The 16,349-nt window shown below is 40.2% G+C and overlaps 1 protein-coding gene across 2 annotated transcripts in view; it reads right to left on the reverse strand.

Annotated features, from left to right (window-relative positions):
- LOC107087768 (insulin receptor substrate 1-B-like) overlaps nucleotides 1-15,741 on the reverse strand; it is a 61,342-nt gene extending 45,601 nt beyond the window's left edge. The window contains exon 1 of one of the 2 annotated variants that reach the window (XM_015379507.1): nucleotides 14,821-15,741. In XM_015379507.1, the coding sequence (XP_015234993.1) occupies nucleotides 14,821-15,169 (349 nt within the window). In that variant the 5' untranslated portion in view covers nucleotides 15,170-15,741. The remainder of the gene's footprint in view (nucleotides 1-14,820) is intronic. The other variant, XM_015379508.1, reaches the window with a different exon arrangement.
- Between the last annotated feature and the right edge of the window lie 608 nt (nucleotides 15,742-16,349).

Here is a 16,349-nt window from a genome sequence, read left to right on the forward strand (position 1 = left end):
AGATGTTTGAAGAACAAGAGGTTGCAGCAGCTGCTGCTCTAGAAAACATTAAACATCTGAAAAGGTTTTTTTTAGCCATGTGCTTTCTGAGATTGTGAGGTAATTTTGCTTTACCGTTGAAAAAACGTATCTTTTGCAGTCGGTGGAGTCCATCCAGAGTTCTGTCTCTTGCAAATTTTAAAAGCAGTGAAGAAATTTAAAGAGGTCTTTCTAGACTCTTGCAGAAACTGATGCACCTCTGCCAAACATCACAGCCCTTTGCTCATGCTTACATAACGCTGGTATTGCTCCAACACAGAGCCACATGAATTATAGATTGCCCCCCCGTAGCTTTCCTCTGGGGCTTTTTTTAAAATGTATTTTTACACAGTTCTATTTGCTCATGAACCAGCAGAAGTCAGTAGAGATACCAGTCCATTTGAATTTTGCATTCAGGTTATCAGCAGGTCGACTTCCGTTCAGCACGACACCACCCCTATAAAACATAATGAGCCCTCAGAAACCAGAACAGCCCTCAGCCCGGAGATCAGGTTGAAGGAAGATGCCGGAAGCGTGTAGAAAACTAAACACATCCACAGGTTAATGGTTTTGCTGGTTGCAAAAAAAAAAATTTAAGCAACCTTCATGTAACCTTGAGGACGTGTTCAAAACAAATTTGAAATCTAATTTCCCTTATTTTCAGTAAGGTACAAACAACCCAGACTGGGTCTATTTACACACCAGCTGTCAGCCGCTATTACAGCATGAATTTTTGGACATATGTGCAGCCTGCATGCCTCATCTGTCTGGGGCAGCAACACTGGTGTCTATTCATGGCCATTTCTATGTCATACTTGAGCTGAGTCCTTTCAGATCCTGAGATTGAGAGGCGATGATCTCCACTGGTTTCTCCAGCTGAGTTCATGCAGCCAGGGTAAAAGCTCTGTTTTATCACATATTAATGCCGCCTTAAACATAAAAAATTGCTTCAACTCAAGGGAGGTATTGAGGGGGGGTCAGAGGAGTGAAACTAATTTTAAAGATGATCAAAATAATATTACTAAACATAACCAGGTTTTATACTAGGGCTAAAACAATTAATCGGATTAATTGTTTATTGAGATAATTGGTTAATCGTTAAACTTAGAGCAGTAACAATATCAAATATGTAAAAAAATTAAAAAATATATTTTGCATTTAAGATAAAATTACATTTCCGTCTGTCCGTATGCTCTACCCAGAACTTCTCAAGTGGAATCGTTTTGGTTCCCCTGGTTTAATTTTGTAAATAAATCTTCTTTTAAGAAACCAATTATTAACCGATTAATCTAAAAAATTATCAACAGATTAATCAATTTGCAAAATAATCTTAGGCTACGTTCACACTGCAGCCTGAAGTGACAAAAATCCGATTTTTTTGCCCATATGCGACCTGGATCTGATCTTTCCATGGCTGTCTGAACAACACAGATCCGATTTTTCCCAATGTGACCCAGGCCACCAGGCTATGTGGTCCTAAATCCGATACGAATCTGATCTTGCCGAATGCGACCTGTGTCTGAGCGGCCAGGTCGCATTCATCCGACCTGAACGCCATTAATACCCAACAAATGTCACTATTCTGCGTCTTGCTATGAAGAAGCGACAAGAAAAACAACAACCATGGCAGATGATGATGCGGAGAGCAGTATTTATGTTTAACTATATTAAAAAGATTGAGTTTTATAGTTGGAAAAGACCGCTAGATGCGAGCTCGCACTACCATCCATGTTTACTTCCGTAAACACAGAGCACGCTGGCCTGTGATGTCACTGCGTCCTCTACTGCGCATACGGGACACTTGTGTTGTATGACTGCAGTTCACACAGGAGATCACATACAAGTCGCATATATTTGGAAATATGAACGGCGACGCAAAAAATAAATAAATTCGGATTTCACAAAAAAATCGGAATTGAGCATCATTGCCTGCGGTGTGAACGTAGCCTTAGTTGCAGTCCTAGTTTATATAGAAATTAGTAACTCCAATTTAATGCTTTTTAATGCTCTGAAATAATTTGTATGCCATCGACAAATACCCATGACAAGAGAAATACTATATATATATATATATATATATAAAAAAAAATATATAGATGTATTTTAAAGTGCCTTGAGAAGAATTTAGGACATAGCACTACAAATGAAATGGAACTAAAATGGAAATATTTGAAAAAAGTGGATACAAAAACGCATGCTACAAAAAAGAAATGAAATGTCAATTGCTACCGAACATAGTACATGTGGTACAAATGATACATTTATTTAGAAAAGAGGATTATCGCAAGTGTCTCATTTCGCTTTCGATTCAAGTTCTGACTCAAACATTTTTCAGCTCCTTACATTTGTTCCTGTATCTCTTTCTGGGCATTTTAGCCATAATTGTGCAAGATTTATATTCCACAGGTGGAAGATTTGGCTATTTCTGAATATGGAACAATTCGGACACACCTTCCTTAGAAGCGTGTGAGTGGTGTTGCACGGCTGTGTTTAGACACCAGAGCACCTCCGCATGCAGTGTTGCATTGCATCCAAATATTGTTCGAAGACAGTCTGATTTTAGACGTTAGTGGTGGTAGTGTTCGCTGCAGCTGGTGCTGGGCTGTACTGCATTGATCACAGAAACGTAACTTGACATTGTTAGCTGCTGTCTGCCCCTTGCAGCTGATCTGTTTCTGTCCAACTGCATGTGAGATCGTAAAGCATTGACACCCACTGTGGAAAAATCCTACTTCATGTTTACTGTTGACAGGCTGCAGCCATGTCCTGGATTCCTCATTTTCCAGCCACTTTTGTTGAAATTAGCATTTTTCCCCCCATTCTCTAGCATTCTTTTTTCTCTCTTTTATATCTGATATAACATATCTGTCGAAACTTTTTTCATAAAACATATTTTTTGGAAAAAAAGTCTATTTTAATGCCACTGATAATCACATTTAATTAATTTTAATGCCATTCAAGGCCTTAATAAAAAAAAAGATTGATTTAATGACTTTTAATGACCTGCAGAAACCCTAATAACCTCCATGGGGTCATCCCTCCAAACATCCATCTACAACGTTTCACTAAATAAATGTTTATACTTCAAAGTTTTTATTGTCATGAGAAAAAAAAAAGGTTAATCAAGAATCCAAATGTTAATAGTCCAACAATTCCTCTGAAGATTGAAGGCAGACGTAAGGGAAAAATGATCAACTGTTGATGCAGATTTGGACCTCTTCCTTTGAATCTCAGTAGATGGTTTAGCTCTGGCAGAGTGTGTCCTCTTCTGGTTGGCTTTAAGTCATTAGAGAGATGAATGGGACTGTTAAAGGGGTATTAAGGGTGCTGTATTTACCCCTGAGGCTGCCAGGGGCCTGCTGAGTCACTGTCAACATGTCTCAGAGTTACACCACAATTACTGTTGAGGTTATCACGCAACTTCTCAGAAAGTTGGTCTCCTGAAGCCACTTGACAGGATCCAGGATTTAAAAGTCCTTTTTTTATCTAACCGCCTTTGCACCATTATCTTAAAGTTTTGCATATCCGCAAAGGAACAAATTCTGATTTTTTGTGTTTATAGGAACATTTCTTTTCCGTTGGTTAATGCTGCCTGTAAATGAAGGAAAACTACTCTGGCATTCACTGGGCTCCGTTTCATGTTTCTGACCTCACTGCTCGAACACGCAGTGCTGTGCTATAAGACCACAGGAAAAAAAAGCACTGAAATATCGTAGGCCTCAAACGTCTCTCTTTATCCCCCATCTAAGCTACTGTTCCCCCAATAAGACACTCTGCAGAGCCAGAGACTGGTGCAAACCGTGAGAGGAGAGTGAGCTTTCCAGGCAGTGAAATGAGTTTAATCTCTGGCTGCCATGTGTGCCGGATCATTTAACCGTTCTCTTTAAAACTCATCCACTTCCATGGTTTTTATCCATCTCCAGCCTCGGTAATCCCCCTCCTGATCTGAGCCAAAACTTCAGCACACAGCTCTTCTTCAACATCAGCAGCTGCCTTTCTGGGATCTTACATGTGGTTTGTGTTAGTTTTGTACTGCAAAAAAGTGACGTAAACGAGGTGAGGTTTGCCATTCCCTCAGCCCCAAATCAAAGGTAAAGGCTGGTTTGGTGAGTTTATAAAAGTTATACTTTGCCCCACTTTAGACATCCAAAAAATAATACTTGATGACAGATGGAAGGAGGAAAGTACTGGAACAAAACAATTAAGAAGCAGCAGGAGGCTTGCTGATGCTTTCTATTCAATTTAACTGATCTGGAGTTTTTTTTTTTATTCCCCCACCAAGATAAATAACCACAGATTTTAGTTTCCTGATGTTAAATAGGAGATAGCGACACAACCGAGAGGAAAGACTGCTGCAAATGAAATGATTATGTTCGAGTCTTAGTTGGTCTAATCTAGGGGTGTAAATCACACCCATCATGGCGATTCGATTCAGTGTCGTTTTTCTGACCCAATTATTCGATTATTTTCGTGTGTGCCAGCGGGAAGAGGGTAGTGGCTAAAGGAAGCGAGGTAGGAGGGCAAAATAGGTTTAGCACCACCGCAGCACGGGAGTCCAGGAGCAAATGGATAAAAATAGACCGGAGGAAAAAAAACACATGAAACTATACTCTTGCGGATGTGTCGATGCATCGGATCATCGGCTGTCGATACAAAACGATTATTATTTACACCCCTAGTCTAATCATGTAAAAATCCAATCAAATAAACTTTCAGGTTGTGTTTGCAAGATGACAGCTTCAAGTTTTACCAATACTGTAAGAGACAACTGCAGATGCACAACTATTGTTGTGGGATTTTACAAAAAATAATTGCAGCTGCCATATTTCGATTTTCCTTTTAACAAACCAGCTGGTTTCATTGTTTTTAACAGACCTGGATGCACTCTTGTCCAGTGTCCATTATCACGAGTTTCATTGTTGCTTTGAAAGGTGCTTACAAGTGACACGGTCTGAGACCCTTTAAAGCAGGGGTCTCAAACCGGTACCAGAAAGTACCGTGTGGCTGCAGGTTTTCTTTCCAACCAAGCAATAGCACACCTTAATCCAGTCGTCTCATCAACTGAGTTCAATCTGAACAAGATGACTCGATGAGATGAATGGAGTCTAATTGTTTGGATGGAAAGAAAACCTGCAGCCACACACCCCTTTCTGGAACCTGTTTGAGACCCCTGCTTTAAAGCATCATTTTCACTAGTGACTCATTTTAAGCTTTCATTTTTCATTTTAAACTTTGCAGAACTGTTTTCATGTTGAAAGATTAAGCTGCATTTGTTTGACAACTGGCCTCTATCTTACAGGTACAGTAGAGAAGTTTTTCTCCAACCGCCCCCCCAGTTATTGGGCTCGTTTCAACTGACAGCGATCGAAGCAGCCCTGCTGTAAAAGGGTTGCAATCCATCCAAAAGCTCCCATAGCTCAACATATTGGCACTCATTGACTGAATGGATTAGCCTGCCCCGGGCTTTCCTTTGCTGCCCATCAAACCGGAGCACTTAATTGACAGTCAGCAAGAGAAACAAAGCAGGGACCGCTGGGGACACGTGTCGACCGTGTTTTTTTCACTTGCATTACAAAGACTTTAAAGAGCTGGGGCGCAGTGAAGTCTGGCTGCCCAGCCTGTTATAAACTCACAGGGTGTTAATGTGAGCAAACTCACAGAGGAGGTAGTGCTCTCGAAATCCTATCCAGCTGGCAGACCTGGATAAAGATTCAGGTTTCTGCAACAAACAGCAGCGATCTCTGACTTCATTAGGCTTCACCATCCCGCCTTCGGCAGACACTCGAGACAATAGCAGCCTAACTAGGGAGATGAGAGGTGCTTAGCATGGACTTCATCAGCCTGCTCAGCCAGATCTAAAACTAATGAGCCAGAGCAGCCAAGAAAAAAAAAAACACTCCAGGATTTAAAAATAGACTAAAATAAACCAAGATTACCAATAACCCAACAATAGTTCCAGCTAAGCCAAACAAAAGACCAAAAAAAAGCAACTCCTAGGAAAACTCCCTGAGGAACTCCAGAAAGACTTATTCCAACATTTACAAAATTTATCTAACCCTTCCTTAAAGGCAGGAAAATAAACAGCAACAAAGTCCAAAGATAAAAAAGTATTAGTTTGGTTTATTTATATGGATAAAAAAAAGCTTACAACAAATGTCATCACCAGTGAAGTGCACAGACTAACTGAAAGAAAGGAACAGAAAGAAAAAAGGACATATAACGCATCCTCACCAATGTAGAGCTCACTTCAGAACATTTTTGGCTCCCGATGGAGAATTTTTGTATGCGTTTTGGCTCCCAAAGGGGCCCTTTACCACATGCTTTGGCTCCTGAGGGGGCAATCTAGCACGCCAAAAAGGACACTTTAGAACATATTTTGGAACCCAGGGGGGCCTTTAGCATGCACTTTTGCTCCAGAGAGGACACTTGGACGTGGTTTAGCACACATTTCGGTTTCCAAGGTGGTACTTTAGCACATGTTTTGGTTCCTGAGATGGAACTTTCGCATTCATTTTGGTTCCCAGGGGGTCAACTAAGTATGTGATTAGGCTCTAGAGTGGGAACTTAAGCATATATTTTGGCACCTGATAGGGAACTTTAGCATACATTTTGATTCCCGAGAGGGAACTTTAGCATTCATTTTGGCTAACAAAACATGTCAATTTAGTATATAATTAGGCTCTAGAGTGGGAACTTAAGCATACATTTTGGCTCCCAAGGGGACACCTTAGCACATGTTTTGGCCCCCCGAGAGGGAACTTTAGCACATGTTTTGGCCCCCCGAGAGGGAACTTTAGCACATATTTTGGCTCCTGAGAGGTAACTTTAGCACATGTTTTGGCTCCTGAGAGGTAACTTTAGCACATGTTTTGGCTCCCGAGGGGGAACTTTAGCATTTATTTTGGCGCCAAAGGGGTAAACTAAGTATGCATTAGCATTTAAGCTCCCAAGAGGGCACCTTAGCACATGTTTTGGCTCCCTAGGGGGAACTTTAGCATTTAAGCTCCCAAGAGGGCACCTTAGCACATGTTAGGGCTCCCCAGAGGGAACTTTAGCACGTGNATTTAGCACATGTTTTGGCTCCTGAGGGCACTTGAGCATATGCTTTGGCTCCCAAGAGGGAGATTAAGCACATGTTTTGGCTCCCAAGAGGGTACTTTAGCAGGTGTTTGGTCTCCCAGGGGGGCCTTTAGCAACATAGCACCAAGTTATCATTCACTAGTAAATGTGTAAGTAGTCTAAAATTAAATATATTCTGATTTCCATGTCATAATTTTGCTTTGAAAATACATATTTCCTCTAGTTCTTGACCAATAGAAAAGATCTTCAGCTCTTTTCAACCAGTTCCTCTTTATCATAAGGCTCCCCTTATAAATAGCTAATATTTAAGAGATATCCAATGTTAATTAAGCTGTAAGCCTTTTATAAACCATTATGAAGCATTTATAGTGCCATAATAAGGGGCATGGCAGAAAGCAAAGGTCAGTAATATCTTACCAAATTGTGAGCCATTATTTATCAGTACTCTCCTGCATGGCCGCTCGCCTTTTCATCCCCTAAAGTTTCTATACTAAACCCCTCTCAAACCTTAACCTTGTTAACCTACACTGACCAGAGATTCTTCAGAACGCATTTTGAGAAAAATAAAGTGCAGAAAGGAACCAGAAGTTGGATTTTCTGCATTCTCAGAGGGATTTATACCTCAGGCCAGAGATCTTTGAGCAGCTCCATCTTCCAACATGGATCCCATACAAAAATACAAAAAGTTGGAAATACTGAAACCAGGATTCTGTTATTGGCTTAAATCTCTTATATCAGCTTGAATCAACACAATTAGCAGATCAGAACAGGCTAGATTAGGATGTGGTGTCATTACCAGATCTAAGCTTGGTTCACCCCTTCAAAAGAACCCACAAATTCTCATCCCGCTTTAAACTTTAAAGCGTGGTACTCCACAAATAAACCTGGCACCGTTTTTTTTGTTTTTTGCAAAACCAATTATTGTGTACTATGAGTTCTTTCTCACAATTAAAGAAATGTACCCAGAGTCACAAAAAGGAATGTTGCCAATGGATTAATCTGTTGACAGTTTCTTTCTATAATCATAATCAGTAAACAAAAGACAAATTTCTACCAGATTTGAGCAAAGTGAAGCTAAAACTTTTCCACTTGAGGAGTTCTGGATAGAGCATATGGCCAGATGAAAACTTTTTTTATCTTAAGTGCAAAATTTGTACATATTTCAGTTTAGTTGCTCTAAGTGGGTTACTTTGTCAGCTTAAGGTATGTTTTAGAGTCTCTATACTCTAGTTTCTGATTAATAAATGAATCACATTAATCCAATAAATACTTTCAGCCCTAAATTTCAGACAAAAAACATTTTTTCATCTTAAATGGAAAATGATCATATTTTGTAGAGTTTTGGTTCAATAACTGCTCCAATTAGTTGGTTCCTTCAGCAAATAGCATGTTTTCAGAATCTGGTTTCTCCGGTTAACAATCCTTCAAACAAACCTTTTTATTGAAAAAAATACGTCCACTTGCATGCACGCTAGCAGAAACCCTCTCTTCCTTTCTGTGTGGCGACAACTTTAAGCATATGACTGCCAACTAAAGGGCTGGAGTGACAAATTTAGTGTCTTGTTCTTGTGACCAAAATGAAGAGCCTCTGCAATGTTAAACCTGCATTTTGTTAAATTGTGATTTTATTGCGAATCCAACTGATTGCCCAGCCATATCCAGGCGCAGATTTAAATTCTGACCTCAGGGATCCTTCAGTCATGTGCAACGATAACAAATCCCAGTCTAAGCAGCCCATTGAAGGCGCAGTAAACCTTTAGACATGACAGATTTTGCACTGATAGGGGAAAAAAGAATGTGAAAAGGCATAAAAACATACAGAAGCTCTGATCTGACAAGGAAAGCCTTCTCCAATAAGCTTGCAACTAGAGATTAATAAACGCCACGCTCGACAAGCCCCAATGTTTTCCTGACTAATAACCCAAATAAGTGATTATCAAACAGGTTGTTGTGAAATTTCTCGAGGTGAATCAAAAACTAATACTATCTGTCCTCAGGCTGTTTATTTAGGCACGTTTGTGAGCATGTGGGTGTGTGTGATGATAGTGTTCTCATTGACAGCCACTTTGGTGCCCAGATTTGGATTTTTATTACACTCCTTTCCACTGGAGGTCAAACAGCAGCTCGCCATGAGGTTAAACCTCTACACACACACCGCCACCTCCTAATAGCTGAGCAAATAGCCGCCCTAATGCCTGATACTGTACTCACTGCCTGAAAGGGTCTTAGAGGATTCAGCTGAACAAATAAAGGGGATTCTGTCTGGCTCTTGTTTAACTATGACCTAGTCCAGGGGAGGCCGAGCTGCTTCTGGCAAACTCCTGTAGCAAAGCAAGGGAATATTCAGAGAGCCTCACCCAGAAACAGCACAGATTTAGCAGTGGTGGATCTGAGCAGCTCCACAGGTATCGGATACCTCTGGAAACTCTGCGCCACCATCTCTGAGAGCAGCGTTATAACATCTCCTACCTCTGCTTCAGCGAGGCGAGCATGTGGCAGGCAAGCGCTGGCCTTGTTCTCCTGCAAGCAGCAGCAGCAGCAGCAGCAGCGGTGCATACCACATGAAGAAGCTGCACACCCGCGCTTCAGTTTAGGCAGCAGCAAGCCGCAGCCTCTTTGTTTCTGACAGCCAGCGCCTGATTTACACAAGAAAGGCGACACTGGCAGCAACAAGGAGGAGTTAACGCGGCGGCAGCGCTGCTCCCTGAACCCCTAATTCACAGGGAAAACAGCCTGGTTTGGGCTTTTAGCTCCAGAACTGTGCAATATTTTCCTGTTTTATATCTAAATTATAAATTTAATTGTAATTTGGGGGGAAAATTGGACGTAATAGATGATGAAATAGTTTTGCTGAATTCTTGATCCGTTTTGTTTTTGCTGAAAAAAAAAACTAAAAGGTGTGGCATGAATCTGACTCAATGCCCCTTGGAGAGAGAATTGAGCAACTGCTTACATACCAAGACATGACTCTGCAGCTAAAGTAACAGGCTGGACAGGGAGAACATTAATTAGGAGGAGGCCTCTGGTAACTCTGGGGGAGCTGCATAAATCTAAAGCTCAGCTGGCAGAGTCTATCGACAGGAAAACTATTAAAGATGCAATTCTTAAATTGGGTTTTTGTCTCAGTGATGCAGTGAGCAGCACTGCTGCCTTGCAACAAGAAGGTTCTGGGTTTGATTCCCAGCCCGGGGTCTTTCCGCATGGAGTTTGCATGCTCTCCCTGCACATGCTAGGGTTCTCTAGCGTCCCTCGTGACCCCAGCAGGGATACGCGTGATGTAAAATGGATGGATGGATGTTTACCATACGCATTTTAAGGGATACAACATGGTGAGCACCATGAGCACTAAACTTATTTAACTAAAGGTGTTAAGAAGGTTCAAATTACTGCAACCTTTTTTTACAATTATTTTATTTTTTTTTTTTTGCAAGATACAGGGTGGCTACAGATTTTACATAAAATCACAAACCCAGAGGGGGAGTTTGGAATCTCACAGCATCGTCCTACAGCTTGTCCAGCCTGCCTCAGGGTTCCTACAGCATAAGGCAAGTTAAATTCAAGACTTTTTAAGACTTTTTAAGGACCAGCGGGAACCCTGCTGCCTCTTTCCGAAACGCTGAAAAACTTCCTTGACTTTCTGCTCAGCTGAAAATAAAACTGGAGTGCCGGCATTTATCAGGCTCCTTATCTGTCCTTATGCAACAGAGCACCAGCAGGTCATGAGAGGCACCTTGAACTCATATCTTCGATTTGCTGAGATTGCGTCATGTGTCCCTTATGGCCTGTTTGGTCCCTGGCAAGGGAACAGGTGATCTGGAGCTGCTGTGACAGCTGTGTTTACACAGCGTCCCGACAGACACAGTTTGAGAAACATCTATATGGATGATACTTTTTTTGCTTATCTTTTTCCCCATTTGTTCTATTTGCACACTTGCGGCTATTCGCGCATTGGTTAAAACCTGACAGGCTTTTCTTTAACTACTTTTAAATGATCCAGTTTGGATCAATGACTCGTCTGATCCTGCAGCATCAGCAGGAAAAGAGGAGTAGAAAACATGAGGACAGGGTGTGTTTGAGCTGTTGGGACACAGAGGCATGAAAAAAAAAAGCTTACACACAACTGAGGCCCAATAGGGGAGGGGGGGCACAAGAAGTTAGAGTAAATATCTAGTGTGACACAAGCCTGATAAGAGCTGTGGAGGAAAGGATGAAGCCCCATATTGCTGCTCAGTTGCAGAACGCCAAAATATAATGTCTGATTAAATACCTTTAAATCAGAACATTTTGGTTTAACAGGAAATAAAACGATTTGATTGGTCCCCAATTACCCAAATAAATGCAACGTTTGTAAAGTAAACATTAGATTTAATCATTTCTGCATTCACCTGAAACTAAAGAAATCTATTAATGTAAAGCGATCTAAATATGTCAAAAATAACAAACATGGTTTTTGTTATTTTGCATTATTTAAAAATGTGTTTTCTGCAAAAAAAACTATTAAAAAGAATAAATGTAACATTTTACATCTGTATGTAAAACACTGTACTTCTTAATATGATTAAAGTAAAACAGAAAACAGCTTTAAGATTTAATATATTACTTTAAATGGGGTATATTATTTAACTAAGTATTAAAGATTATTTTATAACTCTCTATAATTATTGAAATGTATTAATTTTCTGAATTTAAAAAGGTTATTTAGATGAGTCAAATATTTCCATTTGAACTAGTAGCCATAACACTTTTTAAGCAAAAATATTATTTATTTTTCATGGTTCTTTGGCTGCTGTGAACTATTCCCACTGACAAAATAAATGGAAAAACGTCCAATTTTTTAATCAGCACACTGAGTGAACTTTAAATCAGTGGGCTTGACAACAGCAGTGTTAGCCCCGCCCACTGATTGATGAATAAGGGTCACCATTAGTTAGCCAAATTATCTCTTTATTACGTTTATAAATGATGTATCTCCCTGAAACAATAAAAAACAAACTACGTCAAACATCAATGTCACATTTATTCTGCTTTTAATTAATAATTAACATATGTTAGTTATTATTTACTTTCAACAGGTATAAACTTTTAGATGACCGATGAATGAACTTCCAAAACGACCTTATTCTGTGGAGTTCCTCAAGGTTGGTTGCTTGGTACACTTATATTTTTATTTTATACATTTACTTTTTTTGGAATAGCAATTCCATGACAAGAATACTCTGTTCTCTGCGTTTTCTAAAACCATGTCAGCATGATACCTTTATCTTCTGTGATCTCCTACCTCACTGTTGATAAATACCTTTATCTGAATTCTATTTTGAAACCAAAATAGAAACAAAGATTAGAGCCCCGCCTGAAATATGTTCACAAATTAGCAAGAAATTGGCTTTTTGTGTATATTTACCAAGACCACAGCTCTTAATTTTAGAATAATTTTCATCCCCACTCTCCAATTATTTGCATAATGTGTTTATAATAAAAAAGATAAAGGTTCATCTATCAGGTCAAACACCTGCTATGAATTTAGACTAACGGCAACACTTGATTGTACTACGTGTACTAATGCATGTTCTTGTTTTCACAGGGCATAAAATTGTCTTCAACAGCTTCACTATCTTTTTTTTATGGATTACAGGACCTCATCATGCACAGAGCTTTATGACCGCATTGTTGCTCAAAATATTTGCAGTCCAACATCAAGAAACTCTATTTCTACTTAAAGAAACATTATGTGAGTTTTTACTGATAAACATATTTTTTTATTTTGACTCTTCATGACTAAAACATGGTTTGATAAGCAGGCTGACAGCTCGGTAGTTCAGCACCGATGCATCTATAAGGCTGTAGCCTATTTTCCTTTACTTCGGGTCAGAATTTCGCCCGGTTCTACAGATGTGTCGTGAAGGGCGTCCATGTTAAATGTGTCCAATATAGCAAACAGTCAAGATTTATTTTGTGGATAGTCCGACACCGATGACAACTCAACATAAGGTAAAAAATAAATGAAACCTTGTCAAATACGAGCGCAGGCTAAGATAACGTTCAGAAGAGTTCTGCAGTTCTGTGTTAGTATCATTAGAAAACTAACTAATGCCTCTTTGATTCATTTAAAATGGAAACAGAAACCAGAAGGATCTGGATTAAATAAAACACTACTACTTTAATGATCACCTCCAAGGTGATTTAAGGAGAATGACTAGAACATGCCTTTCTAAAAACACAACAAAGTGCTGTTCATAAATTAAATTAAATCAGAAAATTAGAGAAATTACATAATAAAGGCCTAAAATGAAATGGAACATGTCATAAACAAATAAAACCAACATTATTAATTTAGAGTCTAGAAAGATTACAATCCAAACCACCCAACCCTGAACCTATCCCTTGTCTACCATGCCACATGGAGGCTCAGGCATCGTGATATGTGGATGTATTTTACTACACCGTTCAACTTTATGTGGGATTATGGATTAATTTAAATACACTGAAACACTTACAGTGGTGATATGCTGACTTATGCTAAACAAGGGACAGATGTTCTAACAAGATCACCAGCCCAAACACACACAACAGCTGGACATCATCTTACTTTCAGAACCAACAGGAGTATCCAGCCTTAACTTGATAGAAAACCTTTGGTGTGACATCAAACACTTCTTAGGGCAAAACCAAATAATTCTAAGGGAGTATTTAATGTATTCCTAGGCTGAAACAGTGTTTTGCAGTGTTAAAGTAACACTTTGAGAGTTAAATGTAACATCAATCCCAGTGCATTTGGTCCAACTCTGAATTAGTGTTGAATTAACTCTCTATGTAGTGTATATCTTAATCCAGTCGTTTTTGTAATACTCTAAAAGAGTCAATGAACATTACATATTTATCCATCCATCCATTTTCTATCACGCTTATCCCAAGTGGGGTCGCGAGGGGTCCTGGACAGGTCGCCAGTCTACACACAGACAAACAACCATTCACACACACCCAAGGAGAATTTAGAGAAACAACTTAACCTAACAGTCATGTTTTTGGACTGTGGGAGGAAGCAGGAGTACCCTGAGAGAGCTGACGCAGCACAGGGAGAACATGCAAACCCCATGCAGAAAGTGAATCGAACCCGGATCTTCTTGCTGCATTTAACACTGTGGAATTGACTGTGTAATGCAAAGTTGTTATAATAAACTAAATATTAGGGATTCACAATTGAATGTTAAAGCATTATAATAGTTTTGCTGTTTTGGCAATCACAATAATCACTCCTATCTTTCTGTAGAGTGATAACAAGTTCTTTATGCTTTTGATTTGTGTTATTGTCCCCAGTTTATTTGCAAGCATGGCAGTAAAAGCTACTTTAAAGACCTTGAGCTATAGTCACTCCTCTTAAACACAGCTAATTTTCAGATCCTGTCTGTGAAAGTCGCTTTAGAAATGAATGAGTCATTCATTCCTTTATGGTTTGTGTGCATTGCGGCCCCATTGGATTCCCATACTTAGAGGCATGTGTTCAGGCAACTCTTTAAACTGTGTTTGGTTTGTAAAAGCGCGCATAACAATGTTTGAAAGCCTCTTTTTAAATGCATGAGTGTGGGAATCCACGCAGACTAGATTGTAATGTTTTGTTTTATTTAACTAATCTCCTCCTGTTGACCCAAAGCACTAATGAAACATGTCCCTGCAGAGCGCCTCTGCAGCCACTGCCACGTTTCTCCCCCATGCAGCCTGCTTTACCTTTGCACTGCAGCTCCACCATGGCCTGGAACCACTCCTCTTGGTCCTCCTGGTTCTCCGCGGCCACGGCGAAGCTCTCCGCCCGGGTGTAGAGCACGATCATGTGCTTGTTTTTGGAGTCGGCCCGCTTGTTGATGTTGAAGCACGTCTCCAGCGCCACCGCCTTCTTCGGGACGGGGGCCTTGCCGCGGAACTTCTTCTCGCTCTCATAGTACTCCAGGCGGGCCGGTCCGCGCTCCGAGGCGGCGCGCAGCACGAAGTAGCGCCGGTGCATGGACTTCTGCTTTCGGAGGTAGCCGCTCTTGCGCACGTCCTCGTTGCCGTGCAGCTCTCCGGCTGGGCCCTCCATTAGTTGGGTTCTCAGCAATACAGATAAAAAAAGGAACCAGATGATCAATGTAGTTGGGTTTGTTTTTCCTCCCTGCAACTTTTAGCAGGAGGATTCAAACATGCTCCCAGGTCCGCTGCGCTCCTCTCATCCACATCAACCAGGCATGTGCGCCAAAGGAGAGCTGGAGGTCGATCCGGACGCTGCTGCAAGTCTGGACCCGGCTCTGGTTTTTTTTTTCTTTTCTTGGAAGGGGGAGCTTGTTTTCTCTCCAGCAGAGCAAGTTTTCCACATGCGGCGAAGCTTTTTACGCGGGGATCCCCCCCCCAGCTACCGACCCCTCCTCTCTCTGTCCTCCCCTCTACTACTACTAGCGTTGTTTCCCAGAGCTGTCTGGGCGGGTTAATCCCATTTACTGCACATCACAGAGTCCAGCGACCATGCGTCTGCCTGTCCCCCCACCCCTGCCCTGCTCTGGTCAGCTCTGATGCTGCTACAGCGCAGAGCGGAGAGGAGAGGAGCTGCTACCGTGGAGCGACACAGTCGCTCACTTTGGGAGCAGCCCGATGCCGAGCCGATTCAATGTGCCGGTTCAATGAAATGAACTTCTACTTACTCTACACTCACTGTTCACCCAGGTTTTAAGATTTATATCACTTTATGATAGAAAAAAATAATCCAATGCTCTTATTTTAGAGATAATATTAACAAAGACATAATAAATAAACCTGATATGGTGCTCATTTTTTATCTGTTTTCAAATATATTTCTTGATCTGACATTTACATGTTTCTTTTTTAGAAAAAGTCTGACACATAAACAAAAGAAAGGCATAGTGACATCTATAATGAAAAATAAGGATGGTAAAGACATAATAAACAATAAAATTATTTATTTATTATTAATAAAGCATGCTTGCTCAAAATGAATACTATTTAGTGTATTTATTTTAAATATATAAAGTTTTTTTTTTTTAATTGACTATCGGGGCCGTAATCAGGATTTCTGAAATACAGATGTCAAATATTGCGATAAATCTTGCTTGACAAAATAACATCCTAATGTGGTGACTTTATAAAAAATATTTTGGAATTATGAATAAAGAGTTAAATAACAAGCCTGTCAAGGAGGTGAATATGAACATGTTTAGTATAACAATTCCAAAACTCACAAAATTAGAATATTTAAGTGAGTGAGTGAG

Source organism: Cyprinodon variegatus, unplaced genomic scaffold (genome assembly GCF_000732505.1).
Source record: "Cyprinodon variegatus isolate N-32 unplaced genomic scaffold, C_variegatus-1.0 Scaffold193, whole genome shotgun sequence".
Taxonomy (NCBI): domain Eukaryota; kingdom Metazoa; phylum Chordata; class Actinopteri; order Cyprinodontiformes; family Cyprinodontidae; genus Cyprinodon; species Cyprinodon variegatus.